The 9,820-nt window shown below is 37.4% G+C and overlaps 1 protein-coding gene across 4 annotated transcripts; it reads right to left on the minus strand.

Moving 5' to 3' along the window:
- Positions 1-384: 384 nt before the first annotated feature.
- LOC116166664 (trichohyalin-like) lies at positions 385-9,302 on the minus strand. Of its 4 annotated transcripts, XM_031481698.1 has the most exons (26): positions 8,836-9,302; positions 8,450-8,713; positions 8,088-8,401; positions 7,851-8,038; positions 7,397-7,672; positions 7,073-7,347; positions 6,871-7,024; positions 6,631-6,822; positions 6,443-6,571; positions 6,071-6,389; positions 5,452-5,726; positions 5,285-5,406; positions 4,810-5,237; positions 4,400-4,762; positions 4,209-4,348; positions 4,043-4,159; positions 3,825-3,995; positions 3,356-3,779; positions 3,180-3,306; positions 2,888-3,002; positions 2,555-2,832; positions 2,266-2,506; positions 2,048-2,215; positions 875-1,999; positions 616-825; positions 385-561 (listed from the first exon to the last, which is right to left on the minus strand). In XM_031481698.1, exons 2-26 carry the CDS (start codon positions 8,545-8,547, stop codon positions 514-516), a joined length of 6,297 nt encoding a protein of 2,098 aa, XP_031337558.1. In that variant the 5' UTR covers positions 8,548-8,713; positions 8,836-9,302; the 3' UTR covers positions 385-513. The 4 variants fall into 4 exon arrangements, with proteins under 4 accessions (XP_031337558.1, XP_031337559.1, XP_031337557.1 ...); XM_031481699.1 differs by having other exon boundaries at positions 7,869-8,038; positions 8,450-9,302; XM_031481697.1 differs by having other exon boundaries at positions 8,450-9,302.
- Between the last annotated feature and the right edge of the window lie 518 nt (positions 9,303-9,820).

The following is a 9,820-nucleotide window of genomic DNA, read 5'->3' on the forward strand; positions in this document are numbered from 1 at the left end:
GAGGCATTATTCCAAACATAAATCGCTCATCAATACAAATTTCCAAAATATCAAATAAAAACAGTGTATTAACTGGATTTTCAGAGGCGATGTAACTATCCTCTATATGGATGGAATGCAATATCATAAAATTATTCTTGATTTTATGTTCCTTCCTAACTCTATATTTATATATAAGTCTATAAGATATACTCTATGCAATCTATTGATGCTTATTATAATTTTAAACCAAGTCTATGTGCGCATATCAGTTTTTTTCAAAAATTAAAAAACATAACCCCCTTCAGTTCACCCACTCGCCACGGGTCATCACACATCACACCATCTTCTCGGGTCCACCTGAAATGTGAACCTAAAGAGAGAATCAAATGGAATAAAAAAAAATAGGAGCGAATATTTTATTTGCCTTGTCTGCAATTCATTACTATCTGCTAATTCAATACTTTTAACAAACTCTTCTGTCAAAAATGGGATATGTGAAATGGAATTTCGTGTACTTATCATTAAATACATTCACTTATATTTGGTTGGTTTGCTAGAATATCTTTTAACGGTATCAACCTATAACAAAAAGTCCGTTCGTATTTCGTCTCAGTACCTACTTCATTTACTTACAACTGGAGAAGGTGGCGAAATACTGGGGTTACTTCCATTAGGCATTAATGGGCGCTGCGTAGATCTGTTATCGTGTTTATCCGCAGACTGTCTTTCTAAACTATTACTTCTGGAAGAAGACCCGCCACGTTTGAAGATTCCTGTAAGTCTATCTTTCAGATCCTTCTTACTATCCTTTACATCTTCATTAACGTCTGAACCAGAATTTGGCTAAACAGGAGAGAATTAGGCTTGCAATTTGCTATTACGGTGTAGTTACCTTAGATGATAGCGATCTGGGATTTGAAAAATGCCCGGGGTCCTTGTCATCTATACTTCTAGATTTCGTTAGTTTTTTTAATTTGCCTATTAAACCTTTCTTCTTTTTCTCAACGGCGCCCGTTTCGCTTTGCGTCGATGTTGATGAGAGTCTGCTATCTAAGCTCGCATCTCTTTTCACCCACTTACTTTCAATGTCGGAGGAGGCGTCTATAGATTGTAAGCTTGATAAGCTATCATCTGCATTCCTCCATATGTCTTGTTCGTTTGGAAACGTGTGTTCTAGGGACAAACTTCTTCGATGCAGATTTGTGGTTATGTTTCCATTTTTAGATAATTCTTTCTGTGATTGGTTTAGGTCAGAAACATTGTCGTGTTCGGTAGAAGTGGCTCTTCGTAGTCCCATTGTTCTCTTAATCCTATCCCGGTCTCTGTTTCGTTCCGCCAGTCTTTGATATCGTCGGAGTTCATCTGTTACGTCGTTCAGTCGTAGCATAACGGATTGGATTTGATTTTTACGATCGTCTCTAGACACCGACGATTCTTTACTGAAGTCTTTTCTCTCTAACGTTGGAGACGCTTCTCTAGATTTAGACCCTCTGGTCCTTCTTGGTGGAGTAGGAGTGTACACCTCATTTTCGGAACTTTCTCCACCTGAAGTTAGTTTCATTAACATCTCTACTTGTTCAAGTAATCCATTGATTCTTCTGTCATCATCCAGTTCGGACCGTTTTCTTTCACTAATCACCGCTCTTAATTCTTCTCTTTCTTTTTCATGTCGCTCCTTTTCTCTTCTTAACTTCTCGTTCGTTGTGCGTAATTTCGCGTGAGCATCCCTCAGTTCTAAAAGATCACATTGAAGTTCGGACAGTTTTCGTCTATTTTCTTCTTGGTCTTCTTCTAAAGTCTTTTTGATTTGTTCCTGCTTGCGCTTGCTTTCTAGACGTTCTTTGTCTCTTTCTCGTTCGACTTCAAACAAAGTTTGCCTTAAATCTCTCGCTAAAGTAGAAGTTTCTTGTAGTAGCCGTTGTTGTTCCTCTCTTTCTTTATGCCAAGCCAATTCCATTCGCGTCCTTAACCCGGGTATTTTTGTCCTTCCACTACTCAATATTCGCTCTTCCTCTAACTGCAACAAATATTTTGTGAAAAATGAATGTTGTACTTACACCCTCACTTCGTTGACCCTCGAATGCACCTCCGACATTTTAATTTCCCAAGAGGACCTTTCGGATACTAATTCAGTCTTTGATTTAGAGGCCTCCAATCGAGCCTCGGATAACTCATCTTCCATGCAACTGATTTGTTGTTCCAAAGATGCCACTTTTGTTCTATACTCCTCTACCTAAAAACTGCCGTACAGAAATACTTGCATTTCAAATTGGCTACTAGTACTTCATCAAAACTAGCCGTAGAACTTCGATGTTCCTTTCGTGGGGAAGAAGATGCTTTTAAATCCCCTATGGTTTTCTGAGCACCTTCAAGCATATGCTTGTATGTATCTCTTTCGCGCTTGAATCTAGTGAGTTGTGCTTGAAGAGATCGTATTTCCTCATTGATCGCTATAACTTGACTGTCGTATCTCAACTTGCATTCTGCTAAATCAGATTTCCGTAACTCTTCCGTACTTGTCAATCTATAAATTTGTGTGTAAATGTGCATGAAATAATCTTATTATTATTACCTTCCACGTAATTGTTTTATTTCCTTCTCCATAGCAGACGTATCTGCACTTATGACGCGTTGAATTTTGGATACCTTATCGTAATCATCTAGTTTTTTCTTTAAGTCATCGTTTTCTTTGCGCATGTATTCTAACTGATCGGAGATGACCTCGTATTCCTTTTTGATTTGATCCAGATCGGACGCTTTTTCTTCTAATAGCGTTTTGAACCTACCTCGTTCAAATCCAAACGTATCTAAACCCTTTTGGCAATTTTTTTCTAAAGTCTTCATTTTTTCCTATAACACATGAGGTGAGGTTAGTCAGTCTTTGCACCAGTCTTGGTGTACGTACCGCAATTTGTTGCTTTTCTTTCTGTAATTGTTCATTTTTCTGACTGTAAGTTTCTTTTACTTCCTGCAACTCAAATTCTAAGCTGTCCAAATCGCGTTTCGTTGCTTTAAGTTGACTGAAATAGTAATACGTGTATTTTTAACACAATACAGCATTGTTAATAGTTGTATATGCATAGTAGCGAACGGCACAATAACTGCTTGTTGTCTCAGAAATTCAACAAAAAAACAATTTACACTAATCACATAATAACTCTGAAACATTCGTTGTAATAAAAATAATCGTTACGTACTTGGAAACAGTTTCTTTTTCCATGACAAGTTTAGCCTTGGTGACAATATATTCCTCTTCTAGAACCTCATACTTAGAAGTTAAATCTTCATACTGTTGCTGATCTTTAGCCGCTTTACTTTCAAGTTCTAAAATAAGAGAGAATTACTTTCCGCGTCTATCTCTGAAAACACTTACTATCGATCCTTTCTTGGTACTCTTTTTTAATTTCCGAAACTTGTTTATTGCCAGAGGTAGATGACGATTCTAACGTCTTAATCTTACCCTTTAATGCGTTCAGTTCCGTCTCTTTATCCTTCATTTCCCTTTCACGATTAACTTTCACTGTATCATACCTCTTCTTTTCATTTTCCAGCTCTATGGATAGTTCGGCTGCCTTCCTATCTAATTCTGATTTTTCTTTTTTGTGTTCGTTTTCGGCCTTCCTAAGTTTCTCATCCGCAGTTTTCTTTCCTTTACTCGATGTTTCTAGTTTACATTCAACTTCTCGCAAATTCGCTTTGGTCTTATTTAATTCGTCTTTTAAACTATTAATTTCATTATTATTGACCAAGAGATTTGTGGAAGTTACATTCTCGCGTTCCTTTCGTACGGATTCTTCCTGTAAACAAAACTTTAATCGTGTATTTTGATTAGCGACGATTACCAGTTGCTCTATTAGAGTGTTTTTAGTTACAATTATCTTTTCCAAGGACTTAATTTTTGAGTTCAAATCCTCGATCTGTAGTTCGAAGACTTTGTGGTCCGCAGACCACTTTGTCGAAAGGTCAAGATGTTGAGATTCTTTCAGTCGTAATCTTTCACGCTCCTCTTCCAACTGGAATTGAAATTATATTACTTGCTTTAGTGTTTAAAAGTACATACCTTTGCAGACAATTGTTTAATTTGGTCTTTATTTTGTTTGTCGTTCTTTTTCATCGTATCTTCGTTGTTACGTAGTAGTTGTTCCGCATCACCAAGTTTTTTCATTGCGACTGTCAGCTAAAATAGGTATAATATGGTTAGTTGAAGATTGAAGTGCAATTCTTACGTCTTTTAGTGACTTTTCTTTTTCGTCGAAATCTTGTTTAAGCTTGGCGTATTCTTTATCTTTTTTTGCCAAGTCATTGGATAAGTCATCGATTTGTCCTTTCTGAGCGATAATTTCGTGCTGTTTTGCATTTGCATTTTCTAGATATAGGAATGGGATGAAGAAAAATTTGGTATCAATTAATCACTTACTCAATTCCGTCGTCAACCTCATCACTTCCTTCTCTTGTTTGCGCAGTTGATCCTCTAAAGTTTTATGTTTATCTTTAAAACTAGAGAGTTCATTCTGAATCTGTTTTTTCTCTTCCAATTGGCTGCTCAAGTTTTCCTTAGTTTTTACTAGCGTGTTGTTTAGATCGTCATATTTAGATCTATCTTGAGAGTATTTTGACGTCACATTTTGCAATTCCTTTTCGGCAACGATTAAGCTCTTTTTAGTTTCTTCGAGATTTTTAGTTAGATCAATGTTATTACTTCGCGACTTTAGTTCTTGCAGTTCAGCTTCTAATTTACCTTTTGAACCTTCGGCGTTGGCCAAAGCTGTCAAGATATCACCTAAATAAAAATATAAATAACACTACATTACCATTCGATTTACAAACCAATTTCACTTTCCAAATCTTTGACCATATTTTTCAATTGGATTTTACTGGTGAATTCCGAAGGTTTTTTAGGAATTCTGTCTTTGAACTGTTTAGCAAGGACTAATGGTTTCTGCCTGTTATTTTCTCCCTCTTTATCGTTCGACTTATGCTTCCCATTTGAGTTTTCTAATTCTTTGACTTTCTTGTTTGCATATTCCAATTCCACCTCGAGTTCCGCAATTCTATCGATATATTTCTCGCCCGCTTTTTCGCTTTTTGACGTCTTTGTATTTCGCAATAGCTGAAGCCGTTTATTATCGGCCGCCAATTTTTCGTTTTCACTCTCTAGCGTTTGTATCTTTGTTCTTAAAACCACAGCTTCTTGCTCGATCGATTGAAGTTGTCTTTTCACATCGAGTGATTGTGGGTCGGCTATATCTAGTGACCTTAAAATTTGCGTTAGTAAAATTGGACGAGTATATAGGTACCATACTTGCTCTTTTGCATTCCCTTTGTTCGTTTTTGAGTTAGATTTAGCTCCGCACTAAGCCTTTCGGTCTCTTTGTCTTTTTCTGCCAGCTGCTTTTTTAAGTTAACCGTTTCGTCTTCTAACACCTTTAAAAGAATATTATTTCTCAGGAGCTTAGGGGTTGCAACTACCTTTAACTTCTTGTCCTGGGATTCCTGGCCCTTTACGGAAGTTAATAAAGATTTCTTGGACGTTTTTGTAGTTAACTTATCCTGTAAATCCTTTATTTTCTTTTTATGCGTATCCTTTTCCGCTTCTAATTCTTCTACTTTTTTTCGTAATACTGAAACTTCTTGGTCATTTAGTTCTAAGAGTAGCTTCAATTCCGTTGGATCATCTTCTGAAATGCCTTCATCCTTTTCGATAATTGGTTCGGGGGTGAGTCGATTAGGACTTCCCTTTCGGTCTGTGGGAAGTGTAATATAAATAAAAGAAGAAATACTGCACGTTAATTAAATATGTCAAATGATAATTAAAACATGGCAACTGTAGAAAATGGCTTATGGTGTTAAATTTAAAAGGAGGGCAAATATTAGTAACGAAAGCGATGTTATTTATGCGGAATAATTTAAACAAAATTTGCTTTGTTAATTATGCAACTGAAAGAATAAATTTGTGAGTGAGGATTGAACATACTTTTAGCCTTTGTAGCCATTTTCTTCAGCTGTAATACCAAGGATTCATTATCATCTTCTATCCGCGAAGTTTTCTTGCGCAAATTTTGAGCCTGTAAAAATACAACTCAATTACCTATGGGGGTAAGCAGGGTAGCCATTGGAGAAAATGAAGACGTATGTTGATACATTCTAAGAATAGAAAATCCGCGACAGTTTATGGATGAATTCCACATGGGAAATAGTGGATTTGGTTTGAACACTGCACTAGTTTGGCAGCTGACGTGAAACATTTCAATCGGATCGCTTTGACAACCTTTATTTTGTACATCCAGAGATCTCTGATTTTTCTCTCTCACTTTCAGTTCGTGATCCGTTTGAAATTGAAACTTAAACGAATCGTTAGTCTGCGTAAATATAACCGGTCGCATTTTTTTCCTGGTCCACCGGTTAAGCTAATTAAAATTTTGAGATGGTGATTAATATACGCTACATTTTTATTTTGTACCTCTTCTTCTGCAAACTTCAGTTGCTCTCTGAGATCTGCTTCTCTTTCCAGAGAATCGTGCAGGTCCCTCAAAATCTGCGCTGGGTCATCTTGTGAGCCACCTCTCGTTAGAGATTCTCGTGACACTTTCTGCGATCAAAAAATGGGTTCAGTAGTATTGGAATCATAGTTTAATGTTTGTTTCGTACCGCGTCCGAAGACAATTTTGGAATGTTTCCGATTGCGGAAGCTTTTTTGCTGGAACTCGTTTCCTCGATTGCACGTAACTTGGCTGTAGTTTCATCAAGTTCTTTCTGCAATCGCAACGATGTTTCAGTGGCGACCTTAAGTCCTTGCTCCAGATGCTTAATTTTTTCCATGCCGTTATTGCCGTTTGAAACCTGAAACAATCGAAGTAGATGATTGCCTTCGGACATGTGGGAAGTTACCTCGCGTAACTTCTTTTCGGTTTCTCCTTTCTCCACTTCTAGTTGTTCTGTTTTTCGCTCAGTCTTTCGAAGCTTAAACGAAAGTATTCGGCAGTTTTTAGTGGTTTGCTCCAGCTCTTTTTTTAGTGACGTATACTCGTTCGCTTGGTCTTCTCTAGGGAATTACCGAAATCTACGTTTAGATAACGAAGCACTGGCTTACCTGAAATTATCCTGTAGTTCCTCAATTTCTTCCTCAAGGTCACGCAATTCCTTTTTCATGTCTTCATTTTCGTCCATGAGTTCTTCGCATAACGTTTCTGCAGCCAGCAGCTTGGATCTAAGTTCGTCCGCATGTTTTTGTGCCGCCTGAGCCGTCGGCCTACTATCGACATCCTCCTCCAGTTCCTTTACCCTCAAGGCTAGAAACTTCTTTTCGTCTCTACTGTCCTCAATTTGGCTCTGCAATTCGTTACACTTTTGTTGCAGTTTTAATACCTGGAAGCAGAATTTTAGTAATATGACGACATAAACCATGGATATGTACCTCGGTTGCGGTGGTCTTGCTTGTTACGGTTTCCATTGAAGCCAAGCGTCGCAGTAAGAGATCACTTTTTTCTCTGTCCAACCTTTCACATTTTGTTTTCATAGCATCTAGCTCCTGTCTTAAACTGTCAATTTGTTCTTGCATTTCATGCTCATGTGGATTACCGACCAAAGTAGTGTCGGTTGTTTCGGTTCCGGCGATGCTAACTGTGTCGTCTTCACTTTCCGTGCCTTCGTGGAAAGATTTGAATTGTTCTTGTTTTGGTTTGGACTTAACCTACATGAATCGCTTTAGTACTGGTCCTAGCAAGAAATATTGAACAACGTAGTATGGGTAAAGTGATTAGCAAGACGGCACTAAGGAAACAGCGCTTACAATACAATAACAAACAAAGGCGTTATTAGACCGTTATTAGGACATTGAAGCGTGGACTATGTACATAACATGTATTTACTTGAATAAGAAATTGTACATCATGATTAGTGCTTTCGTCCACCGTTGCTTTTAATTCCTTTATCTGAATACGTTTGCTCATTTCCTGTGAAGCATCTTTGATGGCCTGAATTTTTTTCGCCCGTGTAGATGAATGTTCGCTTTTATTAAACGCTGGAGATTTTTCTCGAGTTGAAAAACTATCTGACACTGAAAATTTGTGCAAGTTACACTCCCTCCAATAACAGCGTGGTCTTACGTGAGCGAGTATTGCTACTTATTTCTAACGATTTTCTCTTGGGAAGTGTGAAACTAACTGTTGGAATATTTGCTTGCGTGCTATCTTCTAAATGTGCCAAATCCGGAGTTGACGTCCAAGATGCTGGTCCCACGTCCCTCACGGCGATCTTGCTCGTTTGGTCCTCTGTTAGGTTTGAATTAGAAGACCAACTACGTCGGTGTTCGTCGGACCTTATGGACCACGAGTTTAAATTTGGGGAAGAAGAAGTGCTGTCGTTTCTTTTGAGGGACAGCTCTTCTTCCTTTCTTTTACCACCATGCTCTTTATAATCCCTTAAATCAAATTAGCTAGTAACACTTGTAAGCAGTATATATTCCTACCTAAAGCAACGTTTACAACGCGTTGGCCATCTCACTTGAGGATGAAATCCTAACGGACATAAGGGATCTCCCTTTGCAAGTGGATAAAGATGATGCATTATAGAAGAGTGCAATCCTTACGACAAAAACATGATAAGTTATTCTAACCTCTGTAACTTTTCAGCAAAACGCCGTAAATTGTTTGAACGGGTTCTCTATATATAGCATGAGCGCAATAGCACTAGTATGGGATCAGATGCCGTCTAAATTTGAGCCAGATAATATCTGAAATGGAACAGACCTACTTCCTCAACGTCATTACAGGGAGTATTTTCACTTAATCTTCAGGAAGCATTTTGATTATAAATATGTGAAAGAGGTTCACACAATAAACTGAGAATGCTCACCACATTTTCACATTACATAACTTAAGGCAGTGTGTGTACGAACTGTGTTTAATGCAAACATTCTTCGTATTTATTTATAACACTTATTTTTATAGCACGTTTTAACACAGCAAAAAAAACTACGACGTAAATCGCCCAAAATGCATGGATTCGAGTTGTTTAAGATGAAGTCGTCGTTTGTGATGACAACGTGTACCAAATTCAGAACTCACCCGGTCCACCAACTTAGGGATACGCGCCAAACAATTTATAAATTACACACGCATTTCCCTTTTCCCCTGTACTCCGTGCAAAAGTTGTTACAGAGTATCTTGTTTTATGTTTTAATTTTTCTTTTAAAATAGATCTCCAATACAATTAACGGGGAACATCAAACACTTTTATTTTTAATCTAAGTTATTAAAACTACCGGAAGCGCCGATATTATATATTTTTAGCAATAAATAGGTACGTATGAGCTGTAACGTCTCATTGTACAGAGCACTATTTTTATATTAGTGGAACTTTCTCAAGAGAGTTCGTGCAACCAAGAGGTAACAAATTGGATATTAACCCGTCTATATTTGTACTAAAATAAATTTAGAAATAACAAGAGATAGTCTCACCTAAGCATGCCTATCACCAATTTCAAAATTAGGAACAATTTTTTTTGTATTGTTGAGTGATGAAAAATAAAAAAAAACCCTGAAGCTTGTATAGGAAACCTTGAGTTGTCACGTCTGATAAAGTGTGACCCTCCACACGAAACGTTTGAGGCTTCAGAAGAGTGGTTCAAAAAGTGGTACTTGGGGTGCAAATCTGTGGAACAAACCTCTGGATCTCCACATTTGTTAAGAATTTGAGTTATACTATTAACCATAGATCTCCTTTTTGCACAAATGAAACATCTTTCACTCTAAATTCAGCAAAGTTTTTGTACCCTGACCTTCACATCCCAGGTAGTAATAACAATAAATGTCTTTCTTTAATTAAACAATGTATGAGT

This window comes from Photinus pyralis, unplaced genomic scaffold (genome assembly GCF_008802855.1).
Source record: "Photinus pyralis isolate 1611_PpyrPB1 unplaced genomic scaffold, Ppyr1.3 Ppyr1.4_LG3b, whole genome shotgun sequence".
In the NCBI taxonomy this organism is placed as follows: Eukaryota; Metazoa; Arthropoda; class Insecta; order Coleoptera; family Lampyridae; genus Photinus; species Photinus pyralis.